The following is a 22,164-nucleotide window of genomic DNA, read 5'->3' as shown; positions in this document are numbered from 1 at the left end:
TCTTAGCAAGTAGGTGACTACCACTGTCTGGGGGAAAGCTGATGTATGAGGACTTGACAATAATGACAGCAGTAAAAATCGCTACTATTTTGTTTTGAGATGAATTTTAGTTTCTGAAATTGTCCAAAGCACTTTTATCAATAGAAACTTGTTACACCTCCCTCCAACAGGGAGAATCAGCACAGGAAGCTGCCCCCTCAAACACTAAAGGCTCCTGGAGTTATTCACAGTGCTGGGGAACAACCAGAGAAGGAGGAGGACAGAGGGAGAGAACATTTTTTTAAAAATCCCAAACAAAACTAAATTCTGTACATGTATATCTCGAGTGAGTAAATGTGTAACATTCAGCAAACTCCTACACTTGCCAGGTTTTATGGCTTCATGGAGTCATATAAAATGTGCTTCACAAAGCTAGGAGTCTGCACAGAATATAGGGCTCTGATTCATATTTTATTTACTTATTTATTTATTTTTGTAGAGATGGGATCCCACTATATCGCACAGGCTGGTCTCAAACTCCTGAGCTCAAGCGATCCTTCTGTCTTGGCCTCCCAAGGTGCTGAGACTATGGGTGTGAGCGATCACTCCCAGCCTGATTTGTATTTTATAAAGAGGCAAAGATGGAGTGCACAGCTGAGCAATCTCTTGCATTTCTGGACCTTGAGAATCAGGTAGCTTAGGGAGGCTGAAAACTCAGAAGAAAGCTCGGAATTGAGATCTTTGATTTTTGCCCAGAGAGTCCAGCTAACACACTTTATAACCCAGAAGGCCTTACAAATATTTCAGAGCAGAGGCAGCATTTTTGCACTGGATAAACAAAGGTACGGTAATTTCTTCATAGTTTATTTTCATTACAAGTAATTCTTTTCCTGAAGAAAAATGTGTATTTCTGATTTATTTCCCCTCTGAAAGGGGAGGGGAGTTATAATATTCTGTTTTCATAGCACCATTTCTCAAGATCAAACCCAGGCAGGCATTTTTACAGCACACATTTCCATATGTCGTTGCTAATCCTCACAACCTTGAGGAAACCGAGGTGCAAAGGGGTTGAGGAATGTGTTTACCATCCCAAAGCCAACGAAGTGCCAGAACCCAGATCCAAGCTAGGCTGTCTCATCCCCAAGGACATACTCTTTATCCTGTTCCTTATGACTTTTCTGGCAGCAGGCATGAGGGAGCAAGAATTTGGCTCTTCTGACATTTCTCAGGCACCTGGTATGTGCCAGGCCTACTATAAACCCCAAGATGACATGGTCCGTGTCTATCCATTGAGCATCAAAAAGACTGTTATCAGGACTCGAGGCCTGAGGCACAGCTCTGAATCAGATGCAGGCCTCTGGTGTTTGCAAAGGATGAGTGAGTGTGTGTACATGTATGCATGCATTGTGTGTAGGGGTGTGTGTATGTTGGGGGTTGGGGGCAGAAAATTCTCCCTGAACTGTTGGTATTAAGGCAAATCTTTGATGGAGTGACTAAAGTGTGGGGACTTGAACCCTAGTTTTGAAGTGGGGACTTCGAACACTAGTATGGCCAGCAGACAGGCTGGAGTTGCTGAATTCTAAGCTAGGTCTTTAATCCACTCCTCTTCTCTAAATCAGGGTAGAATTGGACTCAGTGCTAGTTCAGGGCTGAGGATGCAGGGAGATGAATGGTTCTAGACACTGGGAAGAAGAAGGGATGGATGATGAACCTGGCAGGTCACAGGATCATGGACTTGGCTGTATGTTGGACGTCTGTGTAAGATCTGAGTTGAGACCTTTGATTTTTGCCCAGAGAGCCCAGCTAACACACTTTATAACCCAGTGAGACCAGCCAGTGGCTGTTCATTGCTTCTGCCTTGCCCCTATGCCTGTCCGCCTCCCATAGCAGGTCCCTATAGCATAAGGAAAATGGGAACAACCTTTTCCCTGGACACTAGGGAATCTAGTTTGGTGGATAAAGATGGATGGTTGTTAAACAATCACATCTTGGGCTCTGTGTGTTCAGTGAAGCCTCATTTAACAGATCTCTCTGATGAGAAAGGTGAATGGTGGGGACAAAATACATGCTGTTACCAGAAGTCTGGCGGGGGCCATGTGCAGTGGCATGCACCTGTAGTCACAGCCACTCGGGAGGCAGAGGTGGGAGGATCGCTTGAGCCCAGGAGGTTGAGGCTTTAGTGAGCTATGATGGCACCATTGTACTCCAGCCTGGCTGACAGAGTGAGACCCTGTCTAAAAAAGGAAAAGAAGTTTAGGGGGAAAGCTTTTAGGAGATGGATGATGGTTAATTTTAATTCCGCCTAACATTTTAAACTTTGGTATGTCAAAAGGTGAGAATTGCCAGTGTCAAGGCACGGAACCAAAGGAAAACCAGAGGGTTGAGAAGGTGGGAAGGGCCGCGGTGTGGCAGGCAGCAGAGTTACCGGGATGACTTCTGCTAAAGGAACTGATCATCCACCACCTTCAGGAAGGAGGTGCCTGGGGCCCTTTAAGAGAGCAATTTCAGTGGAGGCTGTGGGCAGGTTGGCAGAAACAAGATTGTGAGATGGTCTGTATCAGGAATCAGGCTTGAGGGTTAGTGCTCCTAGACTTTTCTGAGAAGTCTGGCTTCGAAGGGAAGGCTGGAGAGCTAGCACAATGCTCAACAATAACAATACCTAAGGCAGTTAGAATGTGCCAGGCACTGTTCTAAGAACTTAGCACATTTCAGCTCATTTAATAAATTCCTTACAACTATATGAAGTATGTAGTCTTTTCATTATACCTTTTGACAGGTGAGTTACTTGCTGGAATTCACATGGCTAGTAAATACCGGAGCTGAGATTTGAACCCAGGCAATCTGGCTCCAGAATCTGTGTTTTTAACCCACATACTATATTGACCATCATGAAAAGATGGTGGTAGGCAGGCTTGTTTCTAAGGATGGGAGGGTCCTCATAATATCTGTATTTACAGAGAGTAGGGGGAGGTGGGTTACTTCCTCTCCCAACCCCAGAAAGCCAGGCATGTTGGCTGGCATCCCTGGGACCTCAGATATTCAAGCAACCATGGCCTTGCAAATCAGGCATTCTATTTATTAGAGTTGTGTAGTGAGGTCCCCTCCATTTCGTCCCCAGAATATCTCCTAGACAAGTTGGGTCCTACAGGGCCTGAGTATAAATAAGATGGTACCCTCTACTGTTATGGAGTAACTTGGAGCTGGGCCCCAGATGCTCTGTGTGGATTAGATGAGTCATTAGTATTTGGCAATGTAACTTGACAGGCTTGCTGAGTTACTGGGGCAAATGTCCCCAGATCATGAGTACCACCCTGACTTCTGTCAATCAGTGAACAGGGTTTGCAGTGTCCACCAGGTACCTGTGGTGTAGTAGAAGAGAGTTTGAACTTTGGAATCAAACATGCTGAAGTTCAGATTCCAGCTCCTCCACTAGCTACCTCTGTGATCTTGGCTAAGTGATGGTCACTTTTTTTTTTTTTTTTTTTTTTTTGAGACAAGGTCTCATTCTGTCTCTTAGGCTGGAGTGCAGTGGCATGATCATGGCTCAGTGCAGTCTCAACCTCCCGAACTCAAGAGATCATCCCTCTTCAGCCTCCTGAGTAGTTGTGACTGTGGGGCGCACGCCATGATATCCAGCTAATTTTTTACCTTTTGTAGAGATAGGATTTCGCCATGTTGCCCAGGTGGTCTCAAACTCCTGGGCTCAAGCGATCCACCCACCTCATCCTCCCAAAGTGCTGGGATTACAGGTGTGAGCCACCGTGCCCATCCTGATGGTTGCTTTCAGAGCCTTGGTTCTTCATCTCTAAAACAAAGATAGGAACACTGCCCAGTTTCCATGGAGAGCTCGTAACACATGCGGGCCTCTCTCCCCTCACCCTTCAGTTAGATACTTAATATTTGCAAAGACCCAATTTCTTCATCATAAGAAGGCAGCCACCATGCTTGAGGGAGTGACCCATTTACAAACAATTGCTTCCTTCTGGGTCATTCTGATGGATTAAATGAAGAACCATTTAAAACCACAGCCCAAAGAGCCAGAGGGAGAGGCAGCAGAGGGAAGATGCAGGTGGATCTTCATGCACTGCATGAGGAAGCTTTGTACCACGGTCAGGAAAAGCTCCAGGCACACAAGGGCAGCCTCCATGGCCAATCAGAGCGCACCTCTCACCTCGGCAACTCTGCTAACCTAAATAGACCAGTCACACAGCAGACCTGCAAGAAAGACATGATAATTACAGAGACCCCGGGGGACCGTCTGTGCGGACTGATGCTTTGTTTCTCCTGACCCCTCAGACCTCTCTATTTCACTGCAAACTCTCAATACCCAGGGCCTTTGTTTTGCTGTGAACACTTTCATTCCTGAGTACATTTTCTATGAGGAGTTGGCAGGAAGGGAGTCAGAATGAATTATATTTTCAGCACACCTCTGGGTTCATGTTGACCCAGGAAACCATTTGACTAAAGGATATTTCAATCCAACAAATACTCTCTGGGCCCTTCCAATGTTTCTGGCACTGGTTTGATGCTGAGGACATAGAGGTGAATAAGAAATGGTCTCTGTCCCCCAACTGATTATCAATTATCAGTTATCATTGATGATCTGCCATGTGCCAGGGACTTCATAAATATTATTACCATTGCTTACAACAACATAGTAAGGTAGATAGCATCTTTGTGTTACAGGTGAGGAGTAGGAAGTTCAAAAAGGTTAAGTTATAAGGTCAAAGTCACACAACTAGTGAGGGGTAAAACTAACCTTTGGATTTGGGGGCTGTTCACCATCAAACCCTATATGCTTTTGATACAGACAGGAGACCCGGAAATACTGGGTAGAAGAGGGTGGTTCCCTGGCAAAGGCCTTACCCTCAAACCTGGAAACCTGCAGCCCTAAATGGGAAGAGGCATTCCAGTTTTCATGCCCAAAAGTTGCCTTTTGGCCCACCATGTCCCCTATCCTATACCTGTATAAACCCCAGACCCCAGGCTCCAGAAGCAGATGAGGAGACAAACAGAAGAGCAGAAGAATGGCAGGATGGCACAGTAGAGAGAAGAAAAGGAACATCTGAATGTTGAGAGGAATTTGGCTGGGGGCAGTGGGAGAGGAGATTAGCCACTAGACAGCCAAACTCCAGGGGAAGATCATTTTCCCACTCCATCCCCCTTCCAGCTCCCCATCCATCCTGCTGAGAGCCACCTCCACCACTCAATGAACTGCCTGCATTCATCCTTAAAGTTTATGTGTGACCTGATTCTTCCTGGACACGGACAAAGACCTAGGTACCAAGAGGGTCCACTGAACTGTCTAACACTTAAGTCATCCATGGACAGCAAGGCTAACAGAATGCTGTAACATGTGCCCACTTGGACTCTGGGAGTCACAGACATCCACCCATAGATGCTACCATGGGGCTGGAACCCAAAAAGTGCTCACCCTGGCTCCTGCACCTGCCCATCTGCATGCTCCCCCTCCGGTAAGGGGTTTGAGGATGTGGTGGCTGAACATAAGAGCTATGCCCCTGTCACACGTCATGGGACAGGGGTCAGGGAACTCTCCCATTTCACTTTCAAATATTCCAGGTCCCCTTTTCGTTTGGGAGCCAGAGTCTAGTGGAGACAGAGATAGAAAGCCTGAAATAGGATCTGGGCAATATAAACCTACATGCTGTAAGCCAAGTCAGAGTGAGGCTGATGTGATAATGGAAGTCTGAAGAAAAGGTGGGAGACAATTATTCTGACTGAAAAGGAGGCAAGAGTTCCCGCCATAGGCTTGATGCTATGTGCCCCTGGCTTCCTAACTCATTTGCAAATGGAAAATACTATTGCATTGTAGGAACCGTCTTTCTCCATTTATATGGGGAAGGAGAAAGAATGGCTGGGCTGAATGAATTTATCCCTTGGTCCTCTTCCAACAAAGCTCAGCTATGAAGCATAAATCCAGCTCTCCCCACCCCCTCTCAGTGGAGCTGGGGAGAAATCAAAAGCCCCTCTGTCAATAATGAGACCAAAGTTTGCAAGGGCAGGACGAGCCTGTGCTAACGGACAAAGTGTTGTTTCCTCCTCAATTTGGTTTTAGACTGTCTTGTCCTATGGGGGAGAAAAGGTCTGCCCTTGGGAGAGGTGCCAACTTTATAGATCTATTAATAAAAGAACTGGCAGGCTTATTGTTCTTGCCAATGAGGAAACTTGAATGAGAGAAGCCAGGCTCAACCTTGGCCAACAGGCTGGAGCCCATCACCCTAATTTCACCCCGCTTCTCCTTACCCAAGCATCCAAGGCTAGGCAGCACCCACCCAGCAGCTTCCACCTGGCCGAAGCCTGCACCTGCTCCAGACCAAGGTTAGGTGGAAACTTGGCATGGGAAGAGAGGGCTCACCTGTGGGCAGGATAGAATCTATCCAAGAAGGAGACCTGAAACATTAAAGCCTATGAGACAAGGGGTGATCCTGAAGGCAGGCAGGAGAAAGGGCCGGAGGGAGAGGCCACTGGGGAATTCTTCCTGGTGAATACTGAAGTTACTAGATGTTTTGTCTTGCAAAACTCAAGGGAAAACTCTCAAACTCTAACATTTGTCTGTTCTGTGTCCAGATTGTCCTTTTGAAACGGACCCAACTTTCAGTAAAGAAACTTGCTCTGGCCTGCCCAGCCTGGTGTGCTAGTTCTGTGGAAACTGACCGGCCAGGGTGGCCACGGGAGGAAGAGCCTGGTTCTCCTTCACCAGCTCCTGTGAAAAAGGGACCTGGTCAATAACGCAAATGACGTCACTTGCCAACATTTGATATTGCCAAGTGCTTTTGTTTGGCACTACTATAGATTTAAAAAATGTATCTCACTTTTAAAATTTGCATTTTCTTGATTACTTGTGAGACTGAGCGTCTTCTCATACAGCAACTGGCCGTTTTCATCTCCTTTTCTGTGAATTCTAGCTGTTCCCTATTTTTCCAATGGGTTATTATTCCCTTTACTTACTGATCTGTAAGAGTTCATTACATATACTGGAAACTAATACTTTGCTATATATTGTTACTATCTTCTCTTACTCTGGTCACTTTTGAAAATTCATGTATTGTCATAAGAAGTCATACTTTTCGGTGGCTCATGCCTGTAATCCCAGCACTTTGGGAGGCCGAGGCAGGCGGATCACCTGAGGTCAGGAGTTTGAGACCAACCTGACCAACACGGAGAAACCCTGTCTCTACTAAAAATACAACATTAGCCGGGTTTGGTGGCACACGCCTGTATTCCCAGCTACTCGGGAGGCTGAGACAGGAGAATTGCTTGAACCTGGGAGGTGGAGGTTGTGGTGAACCGAGATCGTGTCATTGCACTCCAGCCTGGGCAGTAAGAACGAAACTCCATCTCAAAAAAAAAAAAAAAAAAAAAAGGTCATACTTTTGCTTTCTGCATCATCTTTAAGAAGGTCATCCCTATCGAAGGTCATAAACATGTTCTTAATATTTTCATATGTTTATTTTCCAAGGTTAGGTCTTAGAAAATTACAAAATAACCATTTGTAATTTCATGCTGTGAAAGGTGGAGGAAGGGAATTTCCTCTTCTTGCCCCCAAACCTAAAACCCTTACTTGCCTCTGAGCTGATTCTCCTTGTTCCTTTCAGTTACACTGGAAGAGGAGTCCCTCCTTCCTTCAAGCCAAGCCATCCCCTTGGGCTCTCATCACTGTGCTTGCCTTCAGTTTATACCTTGCCATTCTCTCCTGCTTCAATTCCGTCAGCACAAAGACATAATTTAATTCCTTCTACTTTAAAAAAAAAAAAAAAAAAAAAGCTCTCCCTCTCTTAGGGTAAGATGAAGTGGTTTGCAACATGCCAATGCTACTTTCAGAGGCGTTTGAACCACAGTGACTCCATTTTGAATAAGGGCTGAATAAAATAAGACTGAGACCTTACTGGACTGCATTCCCATGAGCTTAGGCATTCTAAGTCACAGGATGAGATAGGAGGTCAGCACAGGATACAGGTCACAAAGACCTTGCTGATAAAACAGGTTGTGATAAAAAAAAAAAAAAAGCCAGTCAAAACTCACCAAAAGCAAGATGGTGACAAAAGTGATCTCTGGTCGTCCTCACTGCTGATTATTCACTAATTATAATATAGTAGCATGATAAAAGACACTCCCACCAGCACCATGACAGTTTACAATGACATGGACACATCAGGAAGTTACCCTATATGTCTAAAGGGGAGGAGCCCTCCGGTCCAATTGTCCACCCCTTTCCTGGAAAACTCAAGAATAATGCACCCCTTGTTTAGCATATAATCAAGAAATAACCATGAAAATAGCCAACCAGCAGCCCTCAGGGCTGCTCTGCCTATGGAGTAGCCATTCTGTATTTACTTTCTTAATAAACTTGCTTTCACTTTACCCTATGGACTTGCCCCAAATTCTTGCATGAGGTCCAAGAACCTTCTCTTGAGGTCTGGATTGGGACCCCTTTCTGGTAACACTACAGCCACACTATGGAAAATCTAGATAAAAATAAAGATTGTATTTTCCAAACCGTCGGGGAGCTACAGAAGCAACAAGGGCCAGAGGAAGTAAAATTCTGGAGAAGGGAGGACAGCTCAGAGGTGAGCATCTGCAGATGCCTTTCCCTTGCTGTCAGTTGATAATTCCGGGCACAGGCTAAAGACTGAAATTCGTGCTGAGTCCAGTCGGGGGCTGCTGTGGAGTAATCAAATTAAAGGCCTGAGGGGCCTCAAGCATCCAGCCAGCTTCCTCCTTAAGACGTGCTGAACTGTGAAGCTGTGTGATGTGAGAGGCTAACAGGCTAAGTTGAAGACCTCAGAAAAGTAGAGTGGAATTTCCTGTGGGGTTTTTTTTTTTTTGAGGCAGGGTCTCTTTCTGTCACCCAGGCAGGAATGCAGTGGCACAATCACAGCTCACTGCGGCCTGGACCTCTCAGGCTCCAGTGATCCTCCCACCTCAGCCCCCAAGTAGCTGGGACCACAGGCACGTGCCACCACACCCGGGTACTTTCTGTATTTTTTGTAGAGTGGGTCTGACCATGTTGCCCAGGCTCCCTGTGGTCTCCTGAGAAGACAAAGGCTCACCAGGGGGTGGAGTTCCTGAGAACAACTTGGCGGGAGCAGAAAACGCTGGAGAGCAGGTGAACTGACCCCTGCTGTCAGGCATCTGCAGCTGCTTTTCCCTGAGAACATTAGCCATGAGTCTTTGTGCAGCGGGACAAATGTGGAGACTTGAGGGAACCTCAGCTGTGTGACCAGTACCCTCTAACCACAGGCTTTTTACAATGTGAAGCAGTTCAGGGCAGGATGCTGAAGAGCATAGCCAAACCCCCAAAAGCAAAATAATTTCCTGCAGTCTCTTAGTGTCATGAGCAAATGTGAACCCGAAAGAGCCAATCTTTCAAGAAAGATCCTTAAGAGGCCGGGCACGGTGGCTCAAGCCTGTAATCCCAGCACTTTGGGAGGCCGAGGCGGGCGGATCACAAGGTCAGGAGATCGAGACCACAGTGAAACCCCGTCTCTACTAAAAATACAAAAAATTAGCCGGGCGCGGTGGCGGGCGCTTGTAGTCCTAGCTACTCAGGAGGCTGAGGCAGGAGAATGGCGTGAACCCAGGAGGCGGAGCTTGCAGTGAGCCGAGATCGCGCCACTGCACTCCAGCCTGGGCAACAGCGTGAGACTCCGTCTCAAAAAAAAAAAAAAAAAAAAAAGAAAGATCCTTAGTGGCTAATGGGGCCTAAATGTAAAATAGAGCCAAGCAGCCATCTGCTAACTAGAAATCACATAGGTACTCTGAGTTCCCAGAAATCCAACACCTCTGTTCGACTTGAGGACTTTCAGAGCACATCTAAACCAACCAGTCAGAGCCCACCTGCCTTGACCAATCAAGGCTCAGCTGTACCAACTAATTGGAACTACCTGAGTCTGAATCTCTCGGTTGCATAAATGGACCTGATTGGGAACCTGGGTGGGAACTTTTGCTACAGAACCCCAAGCCTCCCTTTGTTCTCTGGAACACATCTTGTTTTACACTGAAGGCTGCATCTCCCTGGTGTGCAAACTATTCACTGGAATATAAAGTCTCTTTCCTCCAATTTCCTTTCCAGAGAACTTTTGTTCATGGTGCTGAGACAAAGACCTATCAGCCTCTTGATTGAAGGTCATACTCTAAGAACAGGGCAAACTAGAGGTAGATGGGCTATTTTTTTTTTTTTTAAATAGAGTCTCACTCTGTCACCCAGGCTGAAGTGCAGTGGCTCGATCTTGACTCACTGCAGCCTTGACCTCCGGGGTTCAAGTGATCCTCCCACCTCAGCCTCCCAAGTAGCTGGGGCTACAGGCATGCACCATCACACCCAGCTACTTTTTGTATTTTTTTTTTTTTGTAGAGATGGGGGTCTCACTGTTGCCTAGGCTGGTCTCAAACTCCTGAGCTCAAGCGATCCACCCACCTTGGCCTCCCAAAGTGCTGGGATTACAAAGTGAGCCACTGTGCCTGGCCACATAGACTGATTCTTTTCCAAACTGCAACTTAACCTTGGCTCAGTTCAGTCCCTATTGGGATTAAACTGTTTAATACTTCACTGTATCTGCCTAGCAGAGAATAGGGTTAACTGTACTTAGGGGGAAAACACTAGAGCCTTTCCAGTGCTTTTATACAAAATATTTGGCATTCCTTTAAATATTACTCAAGAGAAAAGACCATTTAACTAAAAACCAAGAGAAAAAGCAGACAATAGAAGGAGGCCCACCAGTAAATCAGAGTTATTAGACAAGAACTTTATGATTATGTCCAAAGAAATAGAATGATGGACAGAATGATTAAAAGTGTAGAGATTATCAGATAAAGTTTTAATTTTTCAAAAAAAGCATCAAGTGGGCATCCTGGAACTAATAAATATAATATTTGCAGCAAAGAAATCAGTTGAGAGCAGATTGGATATAGCAGATGTCAGCATTCGTGAACTGGAAGATAAACCAATAGAAAACATCAAAATTGAAGCTCAGAGAGGGAAAAAAAGGGAAACAAAACAGGACAGAACATAGAGAGCATGGCACACAGTTTAAAGGGTCTGACAATGTGTAGTTGGAGTTACTGAAAGAGAGGGAAAGAGGAGAAGAAAGGATGAGACAGGAATAGTTGAAGATAATAATGGCTAAGACATTTCCTCAAAGAATGGATAAACTATTAGAGATAAGTCAGTTTATCTAAGTCTTGGATATAGTGTCAATGTACACAAACCAGTTGCATTTTTTTATAACAGCAACAAACATAATACAGAATTTAAAATGACGTTTAAAATGGCATCAAATACTTAAGAGTTAATTTAATAAAATCAGAGAGAACAATGAAAGACAACCCAAAATATGGAAGGATACACTATGCAATCGCTTCAGATTATAAGGCTTAATATGGTGGAGGTGTTAATTCTCTTCAAATAGACCTATAGATTCAGCACAATCCCCATCAATCTTAGCAGGCTTTTGGAGGTGGGAAGGATTAACAAGCTGATTTTAAAATGCATATGCATATGTAAAGGGAAGCAAATAGCTGTATTAGGGTTCTCCAGAGAAACAGAATCTTACTATAAGATATAAAGACCTATTTTAAAGCTATAGTAATTAGCAATGTGGTATCAACACAAGGAGAGACAAAGAGACTAGTGGAATAGAAAAGTGTCCAGAAACAGACTCAGACATGAATATTCCCAGATTTGTGACAGAAGTGATGATACAGTACAGTAGGAGAACGGATAGTCTTCTAAATAAATGGCATTAAGTTAATTGGATATCAACATGGACAAATGAATCTAAATAAAACCTTTAGAAGAAAAATAGTGTACATTTTCACCTTGAAATGAGCAAAACTTTCCTAAACCCCCATTCTTCAGTTACATAGTTGGGTTGAGTTTCTTTTACCAGTTTGCAAGTTTTCTCTGGACGTTCTTGTTTTTGTTATTATCTGCACAGTCTCCATCCAGTCTTTTCTCTAGTAGTCACGATCTACTTGATTACTAAGCCACTCTTTCGTTTTATCACTAGTTCAAACATTAAGTGCATACTTATGCCACTCCTTGTCTCAAACATTCATTGCTCCTCATTCAAAACCAGCTGCTGGCACTGGCGTGTTTGATCCTTACAATGGAGCATCAGCACCTCCCCTGCCCCCACCACCCCACCACCACCACATTCTTATTCTTTATCGTATGAGCCTGGATAATCCTCATTATTCCTGATCTCCAGACACACCCTGAATTACCTCTCGTCCAGGTCTACTCATGCTGCTTCCTTTGTGGGATAACTTTGCCAGTTCCATCTATACCACGCTCTGTCTAGACTGTCTGCCTTTGGCATCTTGTCTGCCCTGCCATTTTGGCCCAGTACCGAGGAGGAGCTGAACAGAACTGTGCAGAGGTATCAGTGACTCTTACCCAGCCTTCCAATCCCTGCACAGTGCCTCCTTGTTTGTGGTCTGGAATCCTTCCAGCAAGCGGGTCCCCGGGGGCTTGGGGCTTGTGAAGGGTTCCCTCTGCTGGAAGAGGAGAGCATTGCGCCCAGGCATGAGTGCACTATCAGTACCAGGCAGTCCCGGGAGACATTCTGGAGAGATCAAAGTGCTTCTCAAAGACTTTGGTGGCACCTACCCCCAAGAGTGAATCCTTCAGGTCACAGGTACCAGATATGGACAACTTGGCCAGAAGACATAGCCTTATCTCAGACATGACATGGACAAAGGCCAGCTGAAGGACCAGGGACCAAACTGTTCTCACCTGCAGCTCTGAGGCTTCTTTCAGAGCAGGTCCAAGGGTTGAGGAGTGGGAGACCTGGCCAAGGAGGGTGATTGGTGAAGCAATCAATTTTCCACCTCGAGGCTAAGTGGTAGTTATTTCTTTCTGCCTATGGAGACCTCTACTTGCCTTCTGACCACCCACTCATGGGAAGGTGTTCTCCGTCTGCACCTTCAGAGCCCACCAGCATTTCTTCAGTAGCCACTGTGGATCTCCCTGCTCCAGGTTCTGCCTCTTCCATGTAATGAGCCAAACTTGGCCAAAGCAGACAACAAGCAGCATGCATGTTAGAACCAAGAACAGCTGGGTCCATATCCTTCCTCTGCTACCCACTTCGTTCAGGTTACTAAGCCCCTCAAGCCTCTGATGCTTCATCTATGAAATGGGGGTGACAGTCTCTAGTTTATGGAGTTGTTGGGAGATGTCAGTGAGATACCCTATGAAAAATGCCTGACATGGCATAGGGGCTTCCCACATATTAAGCAACCTTTACCTCCAACCCCACTGACAGTCACACACCTGCCCATCAGGGAATGAGGTTGAGAATATCAATATATATATTTGCAATAGAAAGTGATAGAGATAAATAGTAATTGCATTGGGGTTACAAGGGTAGGACTGATGGATTCTGCTTGGGAGAGGGAACTCATCTGAGAACATAACTATCGACCAGGGTATTTCAAGTGTTAACTATGTGTCAGGCTTTAACACTTTACATATAGCCTCATCGGATCCTCAGAGGAGTCCCATAGGGTAGGTACTTACAGCAAACAGGCTACGGGGGGCCCAGGAGACCAGGTGTCCCCATGATCCCTGCCTCCTAGTATTCATAACCTTGAGTAAGGGTAGGACCTACCCCTGACCAATAGAATGCGGCAAAGGTGACATACGTACGTGATTCCACATATAACGTGATTCCACATCACATTATATGAGACTGTGATGTCCCTTGTCTTCCTGGCCTACTCCAGTCCCACCCCAAGTGTTGGTTTCTTGGAAAAACACTGCGGAAGGAGGTGGAATTGCTGTGAAAACAAGGCTCAGACCTCCACAGAAGCTGCCCAGTGAGTTCTTCAAAAGTGGTTATCCTACCTGCCACTTACACTGGATCAGGGCTGTCCAGAAATCATTTTCACATCTCCCCAGCAGAATGGCGTCATCTCAATACTAATTTTCACTTGAACTAGAAGAATCATGCGTGTGGATTTCAAAAGGAAAAGGTTCCTATTCATGGTGCATTTAGGAGCAGCCCAGGGTGCTTATAGAACGGACCTTGCTATGTTCTTGAGCTTCTGTGGCCTCTTGAGAAAGTCGAGCAAATAAGACGACCAGGCCAAGTGGGCACTCTGGGTCCCGTGGCCAAGGATGGGCTGGCCAGGTGGCCATGTGGCCTCCCGTGGTCTTGTTTCTGTCAGTTTTATCTGATCCTGATCTCAGATGCTGATAGGGCCCTGGCTTATTTTCTAAGGAGAGGGAGCTTGATTTGTGCAGGATGCGCCTTCACCAGATACCTCCAGGGCCAAGAGTCCACAGAGGTTACACGCCCCCGCCCCCCATGCCTCTAAGCTCTAAGCTCAAAGAAGGGTCCCTGACACGGAGTCCTGTTACAGGAATGGCCACAGGGTGGGAGAGACCAGGGTCGTGCATGCCAGCTCAGGATCTGGGGCAGGATGGTTGGCAGGGGGTTGCGAGGAGCAAAGGAGGGGAATCACCTGCCAGAAAATTGGGCAGGGGGATCTCAGAGAGGAGGCTGAGGAGGGACTGGGACCAGTGGAAGGGAGGTGAAATAGGTCTTAGGGGCCAAATTCCTTGCAGATGCCTGGGGTGAAGCCTGGGCAGCTCTATGCCCGGGAGCTGCCCTTTTGCCCCCAGCAGCTCCCGGTCCAGCCCCCGCCCCTCCAGGAGACCCAGGCCGGGTTCCTAACCCCCCTGCTCTTTGGCTTCGTCCCTGCCTAGCCCCTGCTGCAGGTTGCTTTTATTTCCCTCCTCCTCCCTCTCCTCTCCCTCCTCTGCTTCTGCTACCTCCCCTTCCTCTGCTACCCACTTCGTTCAGGTTACTAAGCCACTCAAGCCTCTGATACTTTGTCTGTGAAATGTGGGTGACAGTCTCTAGTTTATGGAGTTGTTAGGAGATGTCAGTGAGATACCCTATGAAAAATGCCTGACATGGCATAGGGCTCCCCACATATTAAGCAACCTTTATTCCCCCTCCCCGCTCTTCCCCGCTTCCCCGACTGGCCCCGCCCCACTGCCGGCCCCGCCCCCACTGCCGGCCCCGGCCCCACCCACGCGGGAGCTGCTCCATTTAAGGAGATTGCGCACCTTGAAAGGTCCACACATGTGAGCCTCGAGGCGAGCCCCCGGGTGCAGACTTGCCATGGCCTCCGAAGCTTCTGCGCGTCTAGGGACGCCCCCTGACCGTCTGTGGATCCAGAAGCCTGGCATCTACGAAGACGAGGAAGGGAGGACCTGGGTGACTGTGGTTGTGCGGTTCAGTCCCTCGCACAGGGAATGGGCCAGGGCCTCAAACACCCAGGGCAGCGCCTCCCAGGGCAGCACAGTGAGTCCTGGGCACGGGGGGGAGGCTGTGGGAGGGCTGCGCACTGACCCTTGCCCGTGTGGGACCGCGGTGGGGGATTAGAGGGGGCCGTTCTTACCCGCACTGGAAAACACTTCTGTGCAGGTCTAGGAGCGAAGCAATGCCCTGGCCCCAGGAACACCCCCGTGAAGGGACCACAGGCACAAACTTATCCACATGAGGTAATACGGTCCTGCCTGGTGAAGCCGAGGCTAAGGCAGCTCAGGACCTAGTGCCATTCCCAGTGCATGCTGGGAAGGTTCACAAATGGGGCAGCTATTGAGCTGGGCTTTGTGGGATGAGTAGGAGTTCTCCAGGTCTAGAAAGGAGGCGGGAGTAGTATAAGCAAAAGCATTGCAACCTGGAGGCACCAGGTGGGCCAATAGGATGAATGTGAGATTGGTTTCAGATTACTAATCTGCAAAATGAGAATAATATACCTCTGTGGCAAGTGAGTCACAGACATGCTCATGTACGTGGCTCACCGCCTGACTGGCCTGGGGAAGCATTTGACTGATAACAGATTCTGGAAATTAATTCAGGAGGCTTGGGTGGAGTCCTAGATTCTTTACTGTTCAAAAGCTCCCCAGGTGATAATGATAATGACTCAGGAAACGGCTGTAGATGAGGGCTTTAGATCACAGCCGGTCTTTGAGGGATAGAGTAAATACAGTAGAGTCTCTGGTGAGGGCGGGAATTGATTCCAGGACCGACTGTGGATGCTCAAGTCCCTGATAGAAAATTACATGGGTAGTAATTACATACAACCTCAGCACAATCCTCTCCTATATTTGAAATTAGATTACTAATAACACCTAATGCTACACCTACACATCACTTCAAGCTCTGCTTCTTGGAACTTTGTGGAAATTTTTTTTCCCCCAAATATTTTTAATCTGAGGTTGGTTGAATTCATGGGTGCAGTATCCACGGAAATGGGGAGCTGGCTGTACCTTAGTGTAATATGGTGAAAGTTTATCCGGATATTTAAAATGCCATTGAAGGCCAGGCGCCGTGGCTCACGCCTGTAATCCCACCACTTTGGGAGGCCGAGGCTGGCAGATTATGAGGTCAGGAGATCAAGACCATCCTGGCTAACATGGTGAAAACCCGTCTCTACTGAAAATACAAAAAAATTAGCCGGGCATGGTGGCGGGTGCCTGTAGTCCCAGCTACTTAGGAGGCTGAGGCAGGAGAATGGCGTGAATCCAGGAGGCAGAGCTTGCAGTGAGCTGAGATAGCGCCACTGCACTCCAGCCTGGGTGACATAGCGAGATGCCGTCTCAAAAAAAAAACAAAAACAAAAAAACCCAAACATTTAGGTCATTGTAAACAATTCACTGCCTGTTTGTTTTTTGAGAGAGTCTTGCTCTGTTGCGGCTGGAGTGCAGTGGTGTGATCTCGGCTCACTGCAACCTCCACCTCCCAGGCTCAAGTGATTCTCATGCCTCAGCCTCCTGAGTAGCTGGGATTACAGGCTATTTTTTTTAACAGCTATTTTTTTTTTGTTATTTTTAGAAGAGACAAGGTTTAATCATGTGAGCCAGGCTGGTTTTGAACTCCTGACCTCAAGTGATCTGCCCACCTTGGCTCCCAAACTGCTGGGATTACAGGCGAGCCACCGCGCCCGGCCAGTTCACTGACATTTTAAACAATATAACACATTTCCTTAAAAATCTTCAAATAGGTTGTTTCAAAAAACGTTGGTAGACAACATGGAAAGGCTTTTCTGTACATACACTAAATAAAGCATGCAAAAATTGTGGAGCAAATATTTTAAGTTTTTCAAAAGCCGGAGAAGGTGTTAATGGAGGGGACTGTGAAATGGTGCAGCCGCTATGGAAAACAGGATGAGAATTCCTCAAAAAAGAGAATTACGGCACAATCCAGCAATGCCATTTCTGGGTGTATACCCACAAGACTTTGAAGCAGGAACTTAAGCATGTATTTGTACATCCATGTTCACAGCAGTATCATTCATACTAGCCAAAAGGTGGAGGCAGCCCCAGTGTCCATTGATAGATGAATGGGTAAACAAAACACAAACCATGAAGTAATCACACTTAAAAAGGAAGGAAAGTCAGGCACATGGATGAAACTTGGAGACATTATACTAAATGAAATAGGCCAGTCACGGAAGGACAGATTCTCTTGTATGAGGTACTCAGAGTGGTCTCGTTCATAAAGTGGAATGGTGGCTGCCAGGGGCTGGAGGGAGTCGGGGATGGGAAGTTAATGTTAATAACAGGTATGGAGTCTCAGTTTGGGAAGATAAAAAGTTCTGGAGGTGGATAGTGCCGACGGTTCCACATGTCAATGCACTTAATGCCACTGAACTGTACTCTTAAAAACAGTTCTAAGTTTTTTTTGTTTTTGTTTTTGTTTTTATGATTCAGTGGAAATAGAATGGATTCTTCAAATAACTTAGCCATGGGTGGGATAAGGGACCTACTTAGTATTTTTTTCCCTCTTTCTTAAAAATAGATCGATGTCTTAGGGTGGGAATTAAGCTTCCTGGGCACATCTAATGCAAAGAGTAGCCAACTTTTTCTGTAAAGGATCTGATGGTAAACATTTTCCACTTTGAGAGCTATGCTCTTGCAGCTACTCAGCTCTACTATTGCAGTGCAAAAGCAGCTAAAGGCAACGGTAAAGGAATGAGGGAAGGAGCCTTAGTTTATTTACAATAAAGCTTTATTTGCAAAAGCAGATGGCAAGCCGGACTTCGTTTGCTGATCTCTGATTTAAAGTCAGAATACACAGAGAAGGAGAGGTTTTTGCCACATAATTTAAAATATTTCTCTTTGCAAAAGCAGTCCGTAAAAAAGCTAGGACAACAAACTGAGAAAAATCATCACAACGTGTTTTTTTGATAAAGCGCTAATATTCTTAATTCAAAAAGACGTTTTATCACTAACGACAAATACTTAGAAAATTGTGTAAAAGACTTTCCATTTTGTTGCATAAGAAGCTTTGATTTTACTTTTCCTTTCATCTTTCTAACTTCCAGTACCAGCCTAATTTTGTTATTTTTATTATTATGTATTTATATTGAGACAGGGTCTTTCTCTGTCTCCCAGGCTGGAGTGCAATGACGTAATCATAGCTCACAACAGCCTCTACCTCCCGGGTTCGAGAAATCTTCCCACCTTAGCTTCCCGAGTAGCTGGGACTGTAGGCACATGCCACCATGGCCAGCTAATTTTTTATTTTTTGTAGAGACAGAGTCTCATTATGTTGCCAAGGCTGGTCTTGAACTCCTAGCTTCAAGCAGTCCTCCTGCCTCGGCCTCCCAAAGTGTTGGGATTACAGGCATAAGCCACTGCTCCCAGCCTTATTTTGTATATTTACTGTAAGTATGTGAAGTTCATGATCAGAACTGCAGTATATTTTGGGGGGAAAATCTATCACCCTCAGATCCAGGAGTCCATGGATATCTTGTTTTTTTAAAACGAAGATTTAAAAATTATGGCAATGGCAGAGATGGAGCCCCAAGAGAATACTTAGCTTTAACCCAGGGTGGTGACAGGTTGGAAACAGTGGCTAAATTTGGGGGTTGCAGTGGGGCGAGGCAGGGAGCAGGTCAGAGGGGGCCAGAAGAGCCCCAGTCATCCTAGATGTAGCCACAGGCACCAGTGCCAAGGCTCTTGGTCTGGAATTCTGAAAACATTTACCTCTGACCCTGGCAGCCCACTGGCCGGGCTGGGGCATCTAGGCCTGCATTGCTAGTATGCCGCCCAGTTGGCAGGGAACCCTATCCCTGATCTGCCACCCCCTCTCCGGTCCCTTCAGTATGAACCCAGCATCACGGTGCACTTGTGGCAGATGGCAGTGCATACCCGGGAGCCACTCTTTTCCGGCCAGATGCCCTTCTCCCAGCTGCCCCCCGTGTGGCAGCTTTACCCCGGGAGGAAGTACCGAGCAGCCGATTCCAGTTTCTGGGAAATAGTGGACCATGGCCAGGCAAGTGTGTGGTGGTTCCAGGTGAAAGCGACGGGTGGCCCCCTGGTGACTGCCGTGGCCCTCTCTCTTCTGTACCCCTGGCCCCCTCGGGGTTCTTGTCTCTCCTCTTCCTGTTGCTCAAGTCTTCCTTCAAGGAGGCCTGAATGTGTATGGGTGGATCAGTACATGAGTTCCCATGTGGGATGTAGGCAGAATGGGTGAGGGAGGGAGGGTTGCCTTCCCTGGGCTAGGGAAATCCACAAGCCGGAGTTCCCACCTGCCTCGCCCCTGCCTGCTGCTGCCAGCCTGCATGGGCGGCCCTTAAGGCCAACTGGAGGAGCATCTCCCAGAGGTTCTGATGGCTGTTCCCTCTCCTGCAGATCGACTCCATGGAGCAGCTGGTCCTCACATATCAGCCGGAGAGGAAAGACTGACAGTGGGAGTGGCTGGTATGTTGGGGGCCCGTGCCTCTCGGTGCAGGGATCAGACGAAAGCGAGAATACTTCTCCTCTTTTCAGAAAGACGGCATGGCCTCCTTCTCCTCCCTGCTGTTTCCTGAGATTTTTCTTACATAGCCACCTGTCACCTCTGCTCCCCCGCCCCTTGGATGTGTGATGGTCTACTGTGGGTGGGCCCCTATAATAAGTTCCTAAAGCATGGGATCTCATCGAATAAGATTAATCATTTAATCCTTGTGAGAATTCTGTGAGGTGTACATGTTAATGACCCATTTCACAATGAAAAGACTAAGACTCTGGGGATGGGAATGATTTCCTCGAGACCGTACAGCCAGGAAATAGCAGTGATCAAGCTCACATCTAATGATCTCAGGTCCCTAGACTTAACCATGGCACTGAGGTGCCATGCGACGGTGGCCTTCGAGGACCCAGCACTGACCCACAGAGGGCTCCTCCCAGATGGGCTGCAGCTTGGAGCAGGCCAGGCAGGGCCTGGTCCATTGGAGGGGCTGGCACTGGGTTTGCCTTTGACCCTAGCAGCTTGGATGGGGTGCCAGGCTCCTCCATAGTTCACTGACTATCTCCTTTGGTCTTCTCCCAGGCCCTGCTGGCCCTGCCCCTCTGGCCTGGTGTCTCCGCATGCCCCCTCAGTGAGGATCTTCATGTACCGTCTTCTGTTTGCACACCCAGCATAGCCTCCTTGCAGGCAGGAGGCAGTGGGGCCCCTGAACACTCAGCTTCTCTCGTTTTCCTCAGTTATGAGTCCTGTCCTGTCCTGCTTGGATCTGCACTTAGGGCAACTGGCCTAGATGGACTTCACTAGGGGCCCTGTCTGTGCGCTGAGCCAGTTTCCCCTGCTGGCTGCAAGCTGTGGGTTCTTTTTCTCCTCTGTACCCCTCATGCTGATCTTCTAGATGCCACTCCCAAATTCCCTTCATACCCACCGGGATGTGTGCCCAGCCAGGCCTCCGGCACTCCCAGTGCAGCTCGTGATTGGAAACTCACCATCAGCAGGCAGTGGCTCGGTTTAAGAGACGGCCACAGAGGGAGCCCAGTCTGGATATGGACTCGGATGCCCTGTGGGTATCAGTTCTGCTGACGCTTTGGCCCGAAATAGATCCAGTGCTGAGCCAGTAGTGTACGCCAGAGGCTCAGTGAGCCCATCTGCACAGTGGGGAGCATGGAAGGACGGGTTTGGCCTGTGCTTCTGCTTGTTCAGTTCTTCAGCTCACGAAGGGATGCTAGTCCATGAAGGTGGCCTCGCAGTACTGGTTAATTAAACTTTATTGCACACTGTCCACTTTTGTGCTGAATTGGAGCTTCTCTTTGGCCTCTTTCTAGCATAGAAATGCAGCTTCCGGTATCGAAATGTTAAGGTAACATTTTAATGTTCCTTTTCATATTTTTCCACACTGGGAAGGAAATTGTAATCAGTCCATTCAGCAGCAGGACGCTGGCGGGAGGTAAGGAAGGGGAGGAGACTCGTGCGGGCTCTGGGTGAAGCCCTGCTGTGAAAGGGCAGGAAAGCCGTGGTGGTCACAGGAGAACCGGGAGCAAGGGAGAGCTTCCAAAACGAGACAGTGCAACAGCATGTCAGTGCAGGAGATGCAGAATGCAGGTGCAAGGGACGAAGGGCCCATGTGTGGGAGAGATGACATGACAGAGAAGCAGAGTCCTTGAGCAGGGAGGGATGGGGCAGGGGGCCAAGGCACTGAGCGGGGCCGCTACTGTGACCAGGAAGAAGTGGACGATACAGTGCAGGTCAGGGTGACCATGCAGTGGTGGCAAGGAGAGGGGATTCCCTCCCTCATGTCATTCACAAGAAAAAATCACCCATGGGCTAAAATCCCAACCTTACAAAATCTGTAAAAGCATTCATAGAAAGTTTGGGGAAATATGTTCATGAATGTGGGGTACAAAAAAACCCAAGTAAGACACAGGTGTAAGCAAAAGACAGTGTAAAACAAACTTTTTCAAGTGAAGCATTTCTGTATGACAAAATATTAGGAAGCCTCGATCACAATTTAGCATGGTATATAAGGCACGCCAGTGTTTGCCTGGAGCGGACTTGCTCAAGGCCAGTGGTGTTGTGGCAAGGGGCTGTCTTGGGCATTGTAGAATGTTTAGCAGCATCCTTGGCTGCCACCCACTGGATGCCAGAAGCATCCCCTGACCCCAACTTGTGAGAACCAAAAATGTCAGATGGCTCCTGAGGGGGCAAAATTGCCCTGGCTGAGAATCACTACCCTAGATAAACACTTGCACAAACACTTGCACGTGTGGTGTACACAAGAGGCATGAAGAGGGAGCCTTGGGGTAAGAGTTGAGATTCCACAGTGTTGGCATGGTTAAAGGGAGGCCCCGTGAACAGGGGCTGCGTGAGCACTGCAGGCTGGCATCGTACCTTCTGCTGAGCAGCTTATGTTGATCTG

At 47.4% G+C, this 22,164-nt stretch overlaps 1 protein-coding gene across 1 annotated transcript; it reads left to right on the top strand.

The window, feature by feature from the left end:
- Positions 1-15,023: 15,023 nt before the first annotated feature.
- LOC105467468 (TCL1 family AKT coactivator B) lies at positions 15,024-22,141 on the top strand. The gene is made up of 4 exons (XM_011717081.3): positions 15,024-15,314; positions 19,125-19,295; positions 19,655-19,723; positions 20,334-22,141. Exons 1-3 carry the CDS (start codon positions 15,132-15,134, stop codon positions 19,706-19,708), a joined length of 408 nt encoding a protein of 135 aa, XP_011715383.1. The 5' UTR covers positions 15,024-15,131; the 3' UTR covers positions 19,709-19,723; positions 20,334-22,141.
- Positions 22,142-22,164: the final 23 nt, after the last annotated feature.

Source organism: Macaca nemestrina, chromosome 7 (genome assembly GCF_043159975.1).
Source record: "Macaca nemestrina isolate mMacNem1 chromosome 7, mMacNem.hap1, whole genome shotgun sequence".
Taxonomy (NCBI): Eukaryota; Metazoa; Chordata; class Mammalia; order Primates; family Cercopithecidae; genus Macaca; species Macaca nemestrina.
The sequence above is the reverse complement of the archived record's forward strand: the minus strand, read 5'-3'. Positions and strand labels throughout refer to the sequence as shown.

Excerpts from the sequence above, each read along its gene's own strand:
- LOC105467468 (XM_011717081.3), top strand. The coding sequence starts at position 15,132 with ATGGCCTCCGAAGCTTCTGCGCGTCTAGGGACGCCCCCTGACCGTCTG. Across the intron at positions 15,315-19,124 it reads GCGCCTCCCAGGGCAGCACA|TATGAACCCAGCATCACGGT; the intron begins GTGAGTCCTGGG and ends CGGTCCCTTCAG. Across the intron at positions 19,296-19,654 it reads AAATAGTGGACCATGGCCAG|ATCGACTCCATGGAGCAGCT; the intron begins GCAAGTGTGTGG and ends CCTCTCCTGCAG.